At 39.3% G+C, this 17686-nt stretch overlaps 3 protein-coding genes across 6 annotated transcripts; 1 reads left to right on the top strand and 2 right to left on the bottom strand.

The window, feature by feature from the left end:
- Positions 1-968: 968 nt before the first annotated feature.
- On the bottom strand, positions 969-4519 carry odad4 (outer dynein arm docking complex subunit 4). 4 transcript variants are annotated; one of them, XM_040115565.1, is made up of 11 exons: positions 4180-4519; positions 3859-3990; positions 3537-3690; positions 3362-3423; positions 2926-3076; positions 2487-2711; positions 2198-2405; positions 2026-2112; positions 1625-1821; positions 1350-1450; positions 969-1253 (listed from the first exon to the last, which is right to left on the bottom strand). In XM_040115565.1, exons 1-11 carry the CDS (start codon positions 4303-4305, stop codon positions 1218-1220), a joined length of 1479 nt encoding a protein of 492 aa, XP_039971499.1. In that variant the 5' UTR covers positions 4306-4519; the 3' UTR covers positions 969-1217. The 4 variants fall into 4 exon arrangements, with proteins under 4 accessions (XP_039971499.1, XP_039971489.1, XP_039971507.1 ...); XM_040115555.1 differs by having other exon boundaries at positions 969-1450; XM_040115573.1 differs by lacking the exon at positions 4180-4519 and adding an exon at positions 4138-4169 and having other exon boundaries at positions 969-1450; positions 3537-3619.
- An 84-nt stretch (positions 4520-4603) lies between these two features.
- Positions 4604-11739, bottom strand: dnajc7 (DnaJ (Hsp40) homolog, subfamily C, member 7). The gene is made up of 14 exons (XM_040115593.1): positions 11642-11739; positions 10785-10873; positions 10527-10651; positions 9935-10048; positions 9518-9592; positions 9282-9400; positions 8370-8523; positions 7982-8146; positions 7212-7303; positions 6988-7061; positions 6643-6789; positions 6392-6544; positions 6140-6202; positions 4604-6004 (listed from the first exon to the last, which is right to left on the bottom strand). Exons 1-14 carry the CDS (start codon positions 11713-11715, stop codon positions 5967-5969), a joined length of 1482 nt encoding a protein of 493 aa, XP_039971527.1. The 5' UTR covers positions 11716-11739; the 3' UTR covers positions 4604-5966.
- nkiras2 (NFKB inhibitor interacting Ras-like 2) lies at positions 11698-16071 on the top strand. Its single transcript, XM_040115607.1, has 4 exons — positions 11698-11792; positions 12237-12353; positions 12981-13222; positions 13722-16071. Exons 2-4 carry the CDS (start codon positions 12260-12262, stop codon positions 13962-13964), a joined length of 579 nt encoding a protein of 192 aa, XP_039971541.1. The 5' UTR covers positions 11698-11792; positions 12237-12259; the 3' UTR covers positions 13965-16071.
- Positions 16072-17686: the final 1615 nt, after the last annotated feature.

The following is a 17686-nucleotide window of genomic DNA, read 5'->3' as shown; positions in this document are numbered from 1 at the left end:
TGGCTTTACTGTTTTTCATCGAAAAACATCATATACATGTCGTAATTAAAGCCTCACAACCTTCTCAGACATACATTAAAACTAGTGCGCACCATTATACAATGCTATTTTTATCTACGTAATTTACTTGATTTATTTTACTTTTTTCTTGATATTCGTCTTGTTTATTTTTTCATACATTTTATTTATTAATTATTTTATTTATTTTTTTCTCATTTGTTCTTGTTGTGTATGTGCCGAATGTGTATGTGTACATGTGTTGAACTTCCAACAGTGACCATAAATTGTAATTCCACCGACCCCCGATCTAGACACAAACAAAGAGCTTGACACTCGCTTGAACCTCACAGGAAGCAGCCATCTGTATGTAAATGACACCATGTATGACCAATGATAGATGTAACAGAGATATGACAGGGGGAAGTTCCCCCGCGGCAAGCAGAGGTCTGTGTGGGGAGCTTCTCACTTAGCAAAGGCCAAAGGGACTCTGTGATAAAATTCCCCTGTATTTTGTGTATCAACTGGCACATTTTCTAGATAGCCGTTATTGCAGTTCTCCGGTTGACTTTGACAAAAAAAACAGACTCACAAACAGATTTGGACTAAATATTTACAGTACTGAGAATAATATCATTTGTTCTCTGTAAGTAATTCTGTAAAATCAAATAGCTTTGGTAAATACGACTGTTTATAGAAAGATACTCTTGTTGGTTTCGGCTCCCCAGGTAAATTTTAAGAGCAGGATGAAGGCCAGATCTGGAGCTTTAAAGTACTTCCCCATAAAAACATTTTCACTTCTCAGAACTACTATTAATAAGTACCCAGTACCCAGTTTATATTTGTGTTTCATACTGGTGTTTTTATTTTAACCTCTGAGAAGTGACTACTCAAAACATGCTTGTGTGCATCGAGACCTGTAAGCAGACACTAGATCTTATTCATCAGCCATTTTCTTAACAATTTTTTATTGAAAACACTCAAATATCTCAAACTGAATTACATCTGGTGAAGGTGAACATAAACCTCTTCAGTACAGGTAAAATTACTGACACTCTATACATTCTGAGAACAACTGTTTCTAAGGCTCTCATCAAAATGCATTCATGGATTTGGTTCATTAAACATCAGATATCTCAGTTGTCAATCTGAGAAAGATGACTTTTCTAGTACTTGTTTTGACCACTGATCGTTCTCCTCAGTCTTGACTGGATACATCCTCATTGTGATAGGTGTTGCTTTGCTTCGTCAAGAGCCTGAAACGTAAACATGACAAATGTCAGCCATCTGAAATATCTTTAAATTGAACTCAGAAGATGAAAAAGGGAATCTGATGACAGCAGAGTGGAAACCTTCTGAATAGCATTCATGGCAGAGTCGTCTTCTTGCAATTTGGCTTGGGTCAAGGCTCTCTCAAAGTTGGCGACACAGGATTCAAAGTTTCCAAGTTTCACTGATATTAAACAGCGGGGGAATTACTATTAAAGATAGGGTCAGTAGTTTGTACAGTGACAACAGCATTAGAGTACTAGATAGTTCAAAAAGTTGCATCTCAAGCAAATAAGATGACATGTTACTGTTAATTGAAATTTCTAATATGAAGTAATAAAACCAGATAAAGAATTACTGTCTGATTGTGCCACCAACACATTGGCATTTATCTGCCATTTCTCATCAGCAATTTCATCTGCCGCAGCAACCGAACGGATGCCATAGTCTCGGGCTTCTTTGGGGTGATTAAGCTCCAGGTAACACCAACCAATCTCATGAAACAACCAGGCCTTCTCCAAACCACCACAGACCAGGGGAATCTTCTTTTCCCAGCTGAATTGTCAACACAGAGAGAGGAAAATGAAATAAATAATATGTCACCAATAAACAAATCTTCCTTAGTCATTCTTCTATGTAAAACAATCCTTGTTAAGAGGGGTGTGACTAGAAAAGATTACCATCAAAATAACAGGGTTGGCTAAGGATGGCCATCTTACATATTTCACAAGTGCAGGAGATATTTCATTATTTACTTACAATTCAATGGCCTGTGGAAACTGTCCAATCTGGGCATAGACTCTGCCAATGTTGTCCAGTGCCCTGGACATTGCTTCTGGAAGATTGCTGTTGATAAGAAAGATTTCTGAACATTTGCTCTATTGTTGTACTATACTTTCACTCCTCTTGTGTAATTTCTTCAGATGCTCACCACTGTTTAGCCAACTCCAAGTCTTTCTGATGATGATCTATTGCTTTGTCCATATCTCCCAGGTCTATCAGAGCATTCCCAATGCAACTGTGCAGGCTGCCCAAAACCTCTTTTTTATTAGGAACGTCTTTCACAGACCATCCCTGTACTGTCTTCATGACTTCTTTTGCCTTCTTGAGACTACCTTCTGCGTTTCCAGATGTCAACTCTTTAGACAACAAACATACAGTAAGCATTTTTAAGCTAAGAAAAGCACCAAGCTAGAAGTTTGCCTGGAAACCTGACTTACCTGCATCGATGTCATCCAGGCTCTTCAGCAGAAACTGGGCAGGTTCAGAGGGTGCACTGAGACGGGGCTTGCTACATTTTTGTTGCATGAGCTTACGGTCCCTTTCCTGTGCACCAATAGGTTTCTCCTGGTTCCAGAACTCAGTGCAAGTGTCAAGGTATGTCAGGCAGCTCTGAATGACATCTTGCAGTTGTTCCCCACCCTTCGTCCTGCCTTTTACCAAGTCTGCAGATCATTGCATAGCAGTTTTAAATATCAGTCTATTACAAGTGAAAAACAACATTGTAGGTGGGTTTAAATAATGAACAGTAAGAAACTGTGGAGAAACTAATACTAATACTACATTTTCTAATTTTTTAAAAATCTTTATCTAATCAGGTATTCTCAAATGAAAGAGGCAAAAGCATTTTCAGATAAGGTTAATTAAAAACCATAGTACCTTCATCTTTCAGCAGGTTTTCTAGATATTTCTTGTCACTGTAAAACTCTCCCAGCAGTTGTTTGGTTGTCTTCTCACTCTTAGGGGTCTTCTGGGTCTGCTGTTTTTTCTCCTTCGTCAGATGCTGAATAGCAGCAATTGGCTGTGCCCTCTTTACAAGTTAGTCATTCAGAAACATAATACTGTGCCTCAGAAGGGAGGTAAGGTTTAGCATTACATATACAAAACTGTAAAGTTTATGGTAGCCCATTGGTTAGAGGACTGATCCTGGGTAAGACACAAATACTGACCAGAATTTTCTTATTTAATTGTTGTTTTTCTGTTGAAGTAGAATTGTTTGGTGGTTGTATGCATGCAGTTATCCTTAGAGCAGGTCTGCCTCAAAACATGCATGTTAAATACTGGGTTACTGAGGGGGAAAGCGGCAAAGACTCACCTCCTCATCTTTCTGGAGAAATGATAGGTCTCCCTTAATCTCCAGTTTTGCAGAGGAAGGGCCTGTACGGTGGCAGAGAAGAACAAATGATTTACATTTTAAGCGTGAGGTGTGAGGAGGATATTCATATGCTGCAATCACAATTTAGGTCACAAAATAGCGTTAAAGTACTTACTGCCAACAGAGTTTTCTATGGCATCCTGTGCTTTTTGGATACCCAGTCTGAACTCCTGTATTTGTGGACGTAGCCTTTGTCCTCTGTGGTAAAACACCAGTGCAAATTCAAACTCTCCCATGTAGTATAAAGCCTCTGCCTTCTGGTACAACCCCTAAAAAAAATCATGATCAAATAAATGCTCACAGGCTTCACTTTTCATAAATTCTCTCATATTTGCATGTCGTTGGCCTGGGGGCTGTCATTTAGTATAAATTAAGCAAAGTATTTATTTTTGTCCAGACGTTGGAAAGCACAGACATGTCTGTAACCCGCTGTTTACCTCGAAAAATGTCTTGTCCTCTTTGAGTGAGGCCTCCGCATCTTTCAGGGCGTTCTCAGGCTGCCCCAACCTCAGGTAACATTTCGATCGGCCCACAAAGCAGCTCTTCTCATCGGGCTTCAGAGTCAGGGCCTAAAACAGAGACCAACAACAAGGCATTCGTACATACATTGCATTCACAACCTCGGATAATCTGTTGAAAATAAAAAATACATATAAATATTCATGTATCCCGTAGTCGTAAGTACAAGATGATGCGCCTCAGTTAGGACAACGTGCCTTGCCTGACGTTAGCTAGGTAACTAGTTACTGCATACCTACCGTTGTGAAGCTGTCTATAGCCTTTTTATACTCTCCTTTAAGGTACAACCAATCCCCGTCGGCCATTAGAGTGGAGAATACGCCCTTTGGCTTTTGGCCTTCGTGGTCTCCATCTGTGGCTGACATTTTTAGACACTTCAAACCTATTTTTTTTTTTTTTTTTTTTTGAGAGGAAAGCTCACAGACAACTTAACGCCGGGAGGTATCTAGACACATTAACATTTCCGGTATCCTAGCAACCATACCAACAAACTAGAAGCAGTGAAACAGCGCCCTCTTCCGCCCGTTTGATGCAGGACAAAAACATTATAACCTTATGGTTAATAATTAAGATTGTTATTGATAATATTATATACATTAATATTATTAATGCTGGCAGAATTATCACTGATACTATTCTACCAAAACAAAATGAAATAAACAGTTAAGGGGAAACCCAGAGGAGGCCAACTTTATTGACATGGCTGGTACTTTTCAAGGTATAGAGAGGATGGTTTCACCATAAGGGCAAAAACAATGAGAGCAAAGATGAGGATGCTTTTCTTTTCTTCGTGAAGTGCACCAAGAGAACAACTCGCTCGTCAGGAAGCAACTGAACATTACTAGGTTTCGTCATCTCACAGTGCCTGACTTTCTTACACAATGGCTACCACATATCAAATTTCATTGTTCTATTCTTACGCTTATTTGTTGCAATGAGTAAAATTAGACAGCTGGCATCACAGTCAAGGAACACGGAGGGCATAATCTATTTCTGTGCAATATTTCATGCAGACCAAGCAAAACAATTACCTTCCTGAATTTGTGTCAAAGGGATGCTCATAATTGGTGCCGCTTTCAAATGTTTAACTTAACAGAAAAGTGTCCTCATCTTAGACCAATGGCTCTATCAGACAGCAAATTTACAATAAATATACATATGAAAATTTAAAAAAAAAAATGGAAAAAATAATCAACTATCATCACAAATCAACACTTTACATTCCAGTAAAATGTACAATGCAGCAATCTGTGAATGGCAACATCAAACATAAAACCTGTGATAACGAGAGGGAGAGGGACTTTGCTGGCACCAAAGCCAGCACATCTGTCTCCACTGCCATCTTTCTAGTGTGCTTTGGCTGTACTGTATGTGTAGGTCTAAGCTCCAGGTGATGTGAATTTAAAAAAATGCTCCTATTGGCTTATGTCAAGGAGGCAGTTTTCAGTGCGAATTCGTAGCAGCCAACTGTCTGTCTGTCTGACAGATTCTTCAAAAGGGGGAGGTAACGCTTGCTCAGTGATTTTCTTCAGAAATCATTAAGCAAGTTATTCATTTTCATGCAGAGTATACCCCCTCAGCAGTAAGTTCAGACGAGCCGGATAATAGCTTGTTCAATGCTCAGTTGCATCTCAAGAGTTTCCCCAGGATGTCACTTCCTGCATGGATCCCTAAAAGCTCTGATACAATAGCTGCACAAACTCTCCTATCTCAAAAATCCTGAAAATGTTTGGACCAGTGTTGCTAGCCATTACTGACTTTCAAGTTTGTTTCATTCTGGAGGGAAGAAAACCAAATCCAAAACCAGTAACACTATCAACTCAGTCTGAGCCGTCTAGGTGTCCTCGCTATAAAGGCGTTAAATCATTTGCTGCATGTGGTCATTGGGTTGCATTCATTCAGTCAATGGCATAGACAAGAATGTGACTTGCAATCAGTCAGTCATTAAATACGGATGGTGGGTCAGGGGGTTGACATTGTTGAAAAGTCCTGATGTAGTAACAGTTTAGGTAGACGAACCCTCCAGTTAACCAAACTGGAAGAAGAAATTTCCTGGTCCAGATGCTGAAACAAACGACAAACAAGTCACCAACTGAAATACATTTACTGTATTCTCAAAGTTATAATATCATTCCAAAGTGGTTGACAGAAAAGCATCACTGCCCGAAGATTTTTGTATACAAATAGAACATAAATTACCTTCAAAACTAAAACCCCCGGGGCCTCCAAAGAACGCCTTGAAAATGTTGTTGGCATCAAAATCTGGCAGAAATAAAATGCAAGTAAGAATCATCATCAACACAGAAAACTTTCCAGCCAGCTTGAACTTTCTCACTATAAAAACAACTGCTGCTGCACAATTAAACGGTGGCTTACTGGCTCAGACATGACTTGTGTTTCAATCTGTTCACCCTCGAGACCTCCCACCCCAGGGCTTGCCCAGGTGCTAACCTCCCATGCTCATGCCATCATCCTCCAGATCCTGGCCGCTGTCGTAGCGAGACTTCTTCTTTGGATCTGAAAGCACACTGAAAGCCTCGCCCACCTCCTTGAACTTCTTCTCCTCTTCTTTCTGCACCTCAGGACTAGCTCCGCTGTGACGGTCTAAGGAAAGGGGGGGGGGGGGGGGTATTATGTTTGTTAATGACACATTAGACATATTATTTCTGTATAAAATCCCAATGGTAGAAGAAATCAAGCACCTGGGTGATGTAAAAGCGCGCGTTTGCGGTAAGCTTTCTTGATCTCATCTTCTGTTGCATTCTTATCCACTCCGAGCACTTTGTAGTAGTCTTTCCGCTTGCTTTTCTTCAACTCCAGCTGGGCGTTTTTCAGCAGGTGCTTGTGTTCTGTGAAATAAAGAAAAAGAAAGAAGGGACAGGTTAATAAACAACAGGAGGCCTAATATTATTAAAGTGGCAGAAGGATGCAAAATACATAATTCCAAAACAAGAGTCATAAGTTGCCAGAGCATAATGTTTAAGTGCCACGAATCAGAGAAATTAAGAGGGAAATATCTGTGCTGAATGCAGGAATCTGATTCTCACCTTTTGTCTTCTCAGTCTGGTAAACTTTCTCATAGTCTCGAACTGCCTCCTCATACTGCTCTGTGTCCATGTAGCTGCAACACAATTTGCACAAGTCTCCAAATTTGAACAATAAAATACAAATGCAGATAGTTATAATGTCTTCTGTTCGTCCAGGTGTGTGAAACAAATACAATACAACTCGCTATCTCTATTAACAACAGAGTTAGAAATCTTAGACATACCACTGTGCTCTCCGTAAATAGGCCTTGATGTAGGTCTCATCCAGTTTAATGGCCTTTGTGCAGTCTTCAATGGCCTGATCTAGTTTCTTCAGCTTTCGGTGAAAAAGAAAAAAGTGTGACCATTCAAAGCATAGATAGAAACTGAAAAGTAGTGGACGAGTTCTTTTGATTTGAAAGAATCAAGTACAACATAGCAAAAATGCCAAAAAGATTTATACTGTCACGGGGACAGAATGAGAACTCTGGGAAGTCTGTGCCTGAGCTAACCTATTATTTTGACTAATGGAATGAGGGCTTGTGTGTGTGTCAGTCTGTTACAAACCTAGCATTTTTCTAAAATTATTAAAACTAGTTACGCCCGGCGCACCATGGGAGACACACTTTGGAGTTTTGTTTGTTTGTGGGCCTCTCATTACCTTTATCTAACAGACACAAATTTCACTCTGTCCTTATCTGCTGCTTTTTGTGTTTGGTCCGAGCGGTTGATATGGTGTCAAACATATCCAGCTTTATAGGGCAAACAGCCACAAATTACAATGCCACGTGACTTTTGCTCAGAAATTAAATCGGTTTTTATGTAAATGTAGTGTTGAGGAGTATAACCTTTTCTTTCTCACAAGACCAGAATATTAAAAGCTAATTTCAAATGAAAAGTGTGCATTATCTCTGAGTGTTTTGTATTCAGTGTGCTTGAAATGTCACCCATAATGACAAACAACTTGACAGATGTTGAGGCAATCAGTGGCCTCTCTGCTGTGCACGTTCCTCACCTTAGATCCAACAGTGGCCCTATTACAGTACAGCTTGGCATTAGTCTTGATGTTGTTGGGGTCTATTGTTAGTGCCTCAGAGTACAGCTCATAGGCTGCCTCAAAGTTTCCTTCCTTAAACGCCTTGTTCCCCTCCTCCTTCTTTGCCTTTAGTGCTTTGGCATTCTGGGAAAACAACACATAGGGCAACCTTAAAAAGTTACCCTGGGGTATCTTAGTGGTTCTAGAAGCCAATAAGACTTAAAATGGATAAAAGAAAACCACAAGGCTATATTTTCTTAGGCCATTTTCCTCTGTTAGCAGCCTTTTTTTAAGCTATATTTATAGGAAGTCACACAAAAAAACAGTTCAACTGGTTCACAAAACTCTTATCTACTGGATTACTCACTCTGCATGCAAGCCGAGCCTTGTCATGGTCAGGAGCCATACGCAGGGCCTGAACAAAGAACTGGACGGCCTTGTCGATGCAGTCCTCATAGTAAAGACAAAGACCACGTACGTACAGTGCATCCGCATTAGTTGAGTCCATTCGCAGAATATCACTAAAAAGGAAGCAACTAATTAATATTAATGTTAAAAGACAACATACATATTAAAACAGAGAAATCGCACCAAAACTATGGCATTTTGTGTTATCATCTTTAAAGGTTTAGTTCACATCAGTCCATGGTGAACTGTGGAATCTATGCTTCCCTGCAGTGATCAGACAGTGTCCAAGGATGCAGTGGTGTAGCGACTGAAATGTAAATGTTGTAACAGATAAATCCATAACAGCAGGAGGGCACCAGCCAACGTTATTAATTGCTGGCTTTGAACTGTGAGAATGACTGTCCCCCGCCTCTCTGCAAACAGGGCAAACAGAGGGCACTCGCCAGAGAATCTCTATTTTCAAGGCAAATTAACACAGTGGGGTGATTGTAAGGATGAGCCATTTTTACAGTGTTGTGGTTGTGAATTTGAGATCAAGTGTATACTTCTTAGACCCATGTGCCAGACCTGTAATAACTCTTTAGAAACATAAAAACACAGTAGATGAGTCAGCTCAAAAAAAGAATAGTAAACCTGGTGCAGTCAGTGCCCAACATTTAATTAGAATTTTATGACTCTATAGCATTGGCTGACTTTCCAAATCTGTACATTTTACATTACTTCTTTCAAATCACACATCACCGTTTTCCCATTTCTACAGAGCTCTATGTTATGGGATTACTCATTTGCTGTATTTGACTGACATGCCGTCCAATAACACGTCCAATAAATCCAGGAAATTGCCACGTATTTTTTAATGATGCGCTCTTACCTGGCTACAGACTGAGCCTCAGGGTAGCGTCCCAGCAGGGCTAAGCATTCTGCCTTCAGTATCTTGAACCTGTGACAGGCTGCGGCAGACTCCAAGGCACGGTCCATACAAAAGACAACCTTGAAACAACCAAGGCATATTTGCAGTCTGTGTTGCGTGACATGGCAGTTACTGCTGACATACTGTGCCACACAAATGACAAAATTAAGTGGCAATGTAACCGCTGAGTAGCTTACCATCCTGAAGTCTCGCTTCTCAAACCCAATCTCTGCCATTCTCTCATATTCAAGGATAGATTCTGCATTCTTCAGCTGCCAAAGAAATTTGTGGAATTCAGTGACAAAGAAAGAGGCCTGTGGTAGTCAGTTGACTTCATTGCTTTACAGCTACTACTGGTCTCTCTTGTGTGCCTTGGTTAGTGATTTTAAAAATCGGCTCAATGTAAGAAGCAGCGGTGGTTGTCTGAATAACCTCAAACCTGCAGCCTGACTTGCTCATTAGGAACTGGCAGTAACTCTAAGCTGATGTCCTCTTAAACCACTCGGTGCCAAGCTTTTGCACTTTATTTTCACTCGCTTTGCCAAAGCTTATCTGATAATGGATAATCATGTCCGAACTCTCAAATCATGCTCTCTGACACTGAGGCCACTCACCTCCTGCTGGGCCTGGCTGTTATCTGGCTCCAGCTCCAGAACCCTCTGGAAACAGCGGCTGGCAGCCATAGCATTGCCAAGGGACAGGTGGCATTTGCCCTCTCGCAGATGGCCCTGTGGGTAGAAGACTTACAGCTCACAAACTAAATAATGTTCCTCAATTCCCGCCCTTGTTCAAATCCGTCGGGCACTGTGCAAAAAAAACGAAACCGAAACTTCTTTGTTATGTGACACATCTTTTATACATTTTACCTATTATATACAGATACAAATAAAGTTTGATTTAGTGATTGATATTATAGAGATGTGCTATAGCTTATCTATTGAAGAGCCACATATCGCTAGACAAAAATGTATGCATGCATAACTGCACAACCGGCCAATCCTACAAGTTGGAACGGGTACATAGCTCTGCACTGTAGTAAACAACTACACTCAAAGTTGTGTAAAACTTGTCAGAGGCTCAAGTTAAAGCTCTCAAGTAGATGCTGTTGCAAAGGTATCTCTAGCTGAAAATATTTGGCAATGTAAGACGATACAAATGTTGATTTCCCATTTGATTGAGTGCAATGGCTTGTTTCCCACAGCCTACCTTCATGAAGGTGTTATCTAGTCGTACTGCCTGCTGGGAATCCTCTAAAGCCTCTCTATACCGGCACAGCATCATTAATGTGGCTGCCCGGTTTCCATAGTAACTTGCATTCTTCGGACACATGTCTGTATAAAAAAAAACAAAAAACAAGTTAGTTCACACCCCACCAAAGTGAGACAGAATTCACAATTTTTCACTATTGTTGCTACTCGATACAAGAAACCCACACCATTTCCAAAGAAGAGGAGGACTAATTACCTATGGCCTTGGTGTAATAATTGAATGCTTCTGCATAATCCTTCTTGATATAAAAGGCATTGCCTTGCTCTTTGAAGCCCTCCGCTTCCCTGTGAAAAAGTGGTCGGAGAGACAGAAAAAAGGTTAAACGCAAAATGAGCGCAGACGCCTGAGACGAGTGGCGATGAGAGCGGAGCAATGCATGCGGTAATCAGCTGGCTGGGTTTGCTTGACACTTTATTCTGAACACTGTAAGACCGTTAAGTCTGAGCATAAAGATCATAATCACCTGTAAAGACGGCATGTCCAGAGTTGTGAATGACAGTGTGAATCAGAGGCTTTTCTGGCCTGAGTTAGCTAAACATAGCAAGAGCCAAACCACCAGGGCACAAGTGTCTACTCCGATCAAACACGTTGCTATTTTGCGAAGCCCGACGGGGAGAGCAGAGCCAGGAACATATGACACCATGCTGTGGGCCACTGCCATTACTTTTTTTGGAAGCCTGTCATGTTTTACATCACGACCACACAGTGAGTGAATGGTGTCACTGACTAGTGAGCCAGCTCTTACCATTCTGGATATGCTGCAATCATGTGAAAGCAGTACTCTCGGCCCGATCGAATTTTAAAATCGACACGTAACTGCAGATTTACAGATATTATAGTGAGTGTCCGACGGCAACTCAGAAATCCAGCACAGGAGCTGCCAACCAATTTGAACGTTAGCCGGGACCAAATTTAGCTCAACAGTTAGCGGCAGTCAGCTAGTTAGCCAAAAGAAAATTGACATGGCAGGGACTTTCGATTGCGCATATCAGCAAGACTCTTCGTTACAGATGTATTTTAGCCGCTGACAACACAGACTTAATGTGTCGTACCTTTCTAATTCTTCGTCGCTGAGCAGGTCCATGTCAGGGTCCATGTTCACAGCATCACAGTTCTCCGTCGCCATTTTGCCGTCAATGAGGAGGGGCGGGGCCACATTACTGCAGTCGTTACGTACACTGTAAACAGGAAGTAGTCCGCAAGGTAAGGAAAATGGCTAGCTTGTAATTAAAAAATTAGTTTGATAACTAATATATATATAGATATTCCCATTGCTTGCTAATATCAGCATATATATCTGAGTACAGGGGTTTTAGTCGGCTTAGTCATTTTAAAATGGCACCAGCGACTTGGTGTGTAATTTCGTGAATCTTTCCGAAAGCTAATGCTAAGCTATTTGGAAGTGTCATATACCGTAGACTGTAAAAACATTAGCCTACTCAGCTAGCTAAGGTTTCACATTGTAATATTTATCGCTAATTATTTTATATGTTTGCTAGAAAGCTATTTATTAATTCTATGATAGTGAATATGTCTAAAAGAATAAAAAGTAGCAACGTAGCTACCCCAATAACGTGTATTACAATGCTATGCTATGCACTTGCACTGTAATAAAGTACTTGACTCAAAAGTTTCGTATCTCTTCAGATTTTCTGACCTGAGAGAGAGCCATGGGGAAAAGCTGCAAGGTGGTTGTGTGTGGCCAAGGTGCAGTAGGTAAAACGGCGGTTTTGGAGCAACTACTGTATGCCAACCATGTTGCAGGTATACCTTATTATAATAATATTGTATTACATGTTGTCTACTCAGTACTTCAAATAACACTGTTGACTTTTTGCTGAGAGGCCAGTATGATAGGAAGTATTTGCTACTAGGGTCCTGCAACAGCCAGTCCAAATGCTGCTTTGCCTTCAGTCAGGCATTTCTGGGAGCAGCCAATCACTATGAACAGATGATAGCATAAGTAACAACACTGGATGATGAACAGCTTGTGATGGGAGCTTGGAAAAGTAAAATACCATCACTGTGCATTTCAGGGTTGGTAGATTAATATTATACATCTTGCTACAGTCCAGTTTAAAGTTTACCAGGATTTAAATGTTAATTGGTATTTACTTTACCATTATTGATAGCTGCCAAATTAGATTTCTGTTTTCTAAAAATGATTACAGTTTGTTACACAGTCTAAGACTCTGATGTAATGTTGAACAAATTTACTGTTTATTTTTTCTGCCGACACCCTGTCATACAATATGTATTACAATTTGCTTAAAGTAAGGAAATGTAAAAGTGTTCAATGACAGTGTATTAATTATACAAGCAGCTGTCTTAACACTTGTTTAGTACATCACACCATATGAAACAGGCCTGTCCGTGTTTATGCACTGTCAGGTTCAGAACCCATGGAGACACTGGAGGATATCTACATCGGCTCCGTAGAGACTGATCGTGGTACACGAGAGCAGGTGCGCTTCTATGACACCCGCGGCCTCCGGGATGGGATGGAGTTCCCTCGACATTACTACACTTTTGCAGATGGCTTTGTACTTGTTTACAGCATCGACAGTAAAGAGTCCTTTAAGCGAATGGAGGCACTCAAGAAGGACATAGACCGTCACAGAGACAAGAAAGAGGTGAGGTCTGAACACATTTATATGCTTGGTAAGCTTGGTTTGGGGGAACTTTGCTAGTGAATGAATATAAATGTGAATAAAGTAAGCGACATATACATAATTGAAAACATCCCGCATCGAGATACATAATGTCTTAATAAATAACATTGTGACAGTAGTTATCGGCTTATCAGTCACTGTTGTAATCTTGCCTTTGAGGTCAGGTTACATTAGCAATGACTCAAAGAGGCACATCAGGTTTTTTAAGAAGACACTACAAATTAAAAATTTTCTGGGTCTGACACAGGTTTCTGGCATTTAAGGACGACAAGTTATGTTCATAGACATTGATTAATCTACCCTCCGCACTGGAATGAGATCTATAAATTATTAATTTGGATGGTGTTTCCTACCATTGCTAAAACTCTAGCAGAAATACGGGATGTAGTGAGGTGCATTGATGTTGACAGTGCTAGAGATGACGCTGATGTGGAACTAACCTGATGATCCCGATCCACAGGTGACCATTATTGTGCTTGGTAACAAGCTTGACAAGCAGGATGAAAGGAGAGTCGACTCCAACATGGCCCACAACTGGGCGAGGAACGAGAAGGTTCGTCTGTGGGAGGTGTCGGTGGTGGACCGACGCACACTCATTGAACCCTTTGTCTACCTGGCCAGCAAAATGACCCAGCCACAGAGCAAGTCCTCCTTCCCTCTCAGTCGCAACAAGAATAAGGGTGGTGGTTCTACAGACAGTTAGATGACCAAACACTTTGGTCATGTTCAAGAGGGAGGAATAAGGGAGAAGAGAGGCATTAAAGGGAATCTTGTTTTAGTAAAGGATCAATTTTGATATCATGAAGGACTGATAGTAAAAGTTGGTTTTAAGAATGTGGAGAAGCGATGAGAGGAAAGATTGTTTAGATATTTATATACAGTGAGCACTGTTGGTATTGGTATAGCATTCATATTTAATGTTTCGGTGAAATACTTACTACTTTAATTATGACTGAAAATGGCGATCTCTTGATTGTATTTTGCCATATCAGCTAAGAAATCAAAGAATGCAAGGTGTTTTTGTTCGTCACCCCCAATATATTGGGTTGGATTATGGTCAAACTGTTCACCTACATTCTTTACACTTACTGCTGTTATCATTGGACCTACATAATATAATTCTTGAACTACTGACAATCAGCATTTGATCTCAGTTTAAACTCAAACAGAGTTTTAAGATATCATAGATTCATGGTGCTCACTGTATAGATAAATTAGGACCCAGCACACATGTACCCTGGCTACCATTTTATGTGCATGTACTCACAGACTGAATCATAAATGGTGGCAGTTTCAAATGTTACCTAATTATCGCATCACACAGATATTGAATCTCACATGTTGTAAAAGTTATGATGGGTCAAGGGATTTATTGATACATTACTTATCATGTAAAGTAACTGTGCCGTTTGTTGGTCTGGAGATTTGTTACACTATATATAGATTCACTGTTTGATGTTGTAGAGTGTATAATTGACATTCCTTACCACAGATGCCCTTCGGTCCAGGCTTAAGAAGTTTAAATATGAGATAAAAGATATTCAGATGAAAGGCGGTTTCTGCAGGCTCAGGTGCTACTTTTTTCTGCTTGCTACACGTAAAAAACAAGGGGCACAATATATATAGTAAAACGTCATATCTTTAACAACATGACTCATTATATTATCAGTTACAGTCACTGCTGAAGTTGAAGCTGGTCTTTTTATACTGAGCTGTAAAATAAAACCCATTGGAACACATGAGACATTAATTGACCTGTTCATTCACGGTGCAACACGAGGTCAAACATGTGCAGCTTTTAATATTTGTTTTATTGAAAGGGGGAAATCTGTTGCACTTGTCTTCAATATTCATGTGTTTGTGCCAGAGTCTATCAATACCATGTATCATTCAACTTTTTTTTTTTTTTTTTTTTTTGGAAATATCAAGCATTCAAGTTTTAACATCATTAATATGGGTTCAATTGATATTTGTTTGCATGTTTTGTAAACAAATTAAATGATTTTTCCTGTGCCTAACCAGAAGGGTTTTCAGTTTATTGTAGTTAGTTTCATGGCCAGTAGATGCGTTCGGTCTTCCAGTAAAAACTACTGGATATACTCACAAAACCAGTCGCCACATGAGGTAGTTCTAAGGATACAGTTTCAGTCAGTTTCATTTTAAGGGAAATATCAATGTGTATCCAACTAACAAACTTGGGGTTCTCTGCATTAGACTCTTACTAATCTCTGGTTACAGCAATCTTTAAAGAAGTGCAATAAATTGACAATAAAGTTGCATCTAATGTCAGTAATATGTTTGCTGTCCTCACACTACTGGACAAAATTGTTTGTATAGCTTGGTGGTTTATGAGGGCCCATAAGGGACACAGAAAATAAGCACAATAAATAAAAAATAGTTACCTTAAAAAGATTAAAATACATTTATAAATAAAAAAAGTAAATAAATCAAAGAATATGCACATTGCAAGTAGATTAAAATATTGTCTGCCTTGACTCTGGTATGAACATCTGTGGCACCTGTGAGTTTCACACCAAAGAACTGTTGTTATAAGAGCCGTATATGAATCAAACTTTTCCCAATACTTATTTTACTGCTATATTATTTGTAATAATCACACCAATAATGAGCCGTACATATCGATGATCACAAGGATGACATCAGTAATGCGTATCGGAGTGTTCACTCCCCTCCAGTGGTCACTGTCAGGAACTGTAATACCATACAGCATATACAACTTCTGATAAATCTCCTCGATTAAAAGAAAAGAGCCAGCTTTGTAATATTCTGTTCACTACCTGGAAGCATTAGATGGAAAAACATTCACAGAAATTTTATTTAAACTATTTCATGGCTGTGTGTTGTAATTCACTCGATGGTACTTGGCTTTATATTTTCTGATAAAGTGTATACTATGAATACAGATTAACATTTTGTGCTAACATGACTGTGTACACATATACATATATATATATATATATATATATATACATACATATATATATATACATACACACACATATATATACATATATATACACACACACATATATATACATATATATACTGTACACACATATATATATACACATATATACTGTACACACATATATATACGCATATATACTGTACACACATATATATACATACATATACACGCACACATATATATATTTATATACATACATACACACAGACACACACATACATATATATATATATATATATATATATATACATACACATACACACACACACACACACACATATATGTTGCTGTTGCTTGGGATCGATACGTCCATCACTACTGCCTTCTTCTGTTGTTTGTCGATCAACACGATCACACCACCACCCCCCATGGGAGGGGGGTGAGAGGGAGATTTTTTTTTTTCATATTCATACATATACATATATATATATACATATAAACATACACACATATACATATATACATACATATACATACATATATACATATATATATATATATACATACACACATATACATACATATATACATACATATATACACAAATATATACACACATATATATACATACATACATATATGTAATAAACCTCCTTCAGTTTATGTGATGATTTTCGATGCGGACAAAATGCAAATCATGGAACACCAAAAAATGAAATATTCAGGACAAACATATTCAGGAGAAATTATCCCCTACTGTGCCAGTGATTCACTGATACTGATTAATGGGAATCCTGGGATGCAATTTGTGATAACTACCGATTCTTACTGACATCAATGCAACTTTCAGGTATCCATGGTGATCGGTGCGCTGCTGCTCTACAGGTTTTGCCGCGTATGATTTCCGCAAAATTGAGAGAATTGGTTAAAAATTGTACTTAGTTAGTGGAACATTAATTAGTTTGGCATTCTGTATCTGCCAAAAGTCACATTTATTAATTGTTGTACAAGCTTAAATGAGTTTGGGAGTGGTGAAAACAACATAGTCAGACAAGGTCAGAGATGTTTCAGCAGAGGAAATGATCTGCCAGTTTTACACGGGCATGCTGACTGGAGAAGTTAATGCAAGATAATAAGAAAACCTCAAGTGGAACATTTATGAAATTATATTATGCTCACCTTGGTTTCCCCTGAGGGTGCTATCATGTACAATCTCATTTCAATCATGTTCTTTTTAATGACTAGAATTGAGCCAGTGCGCTGATCTTACTTCACTCAAAATGATTCAGTTATTGTATCATACACTGGGACTACAACAATACACAGTGGTGTTAATTTTATGTCCCAGTGAGGAAGAGTTCCTGTAAGTTGTCAGTCCGCCCGTCAAAGCCTTTCTGTGTAATGGCTCCATGTCTATATTGACCTGTGCATAAAAACACAGAAAAAGAAGACTCACAGTGCAAAATGTGAAATACTGGGAGCGTGCCAGAGCAAGG

The sequence above is a fragment of the Xiphias gladius genome, chromosome 3 (genome assembly GCF_016859285.1).
Source record: "Xiphias gladius isolate SHS-SW01 ecotype Sanya breed wild chromosome 3, ASM1685928v1, whole genome shotgun sequence".
In the NCBI taxonomy this organism is placed as follows: Eukaryota; Metazoa; Chordata; class Actinopteri; order Istiophoriformes; family Xiphiidae; genus Xiphias; species Xiphias gladius.
This window is presented reverse-complemented; position numbering and strand designations above follow the sequence as displayed.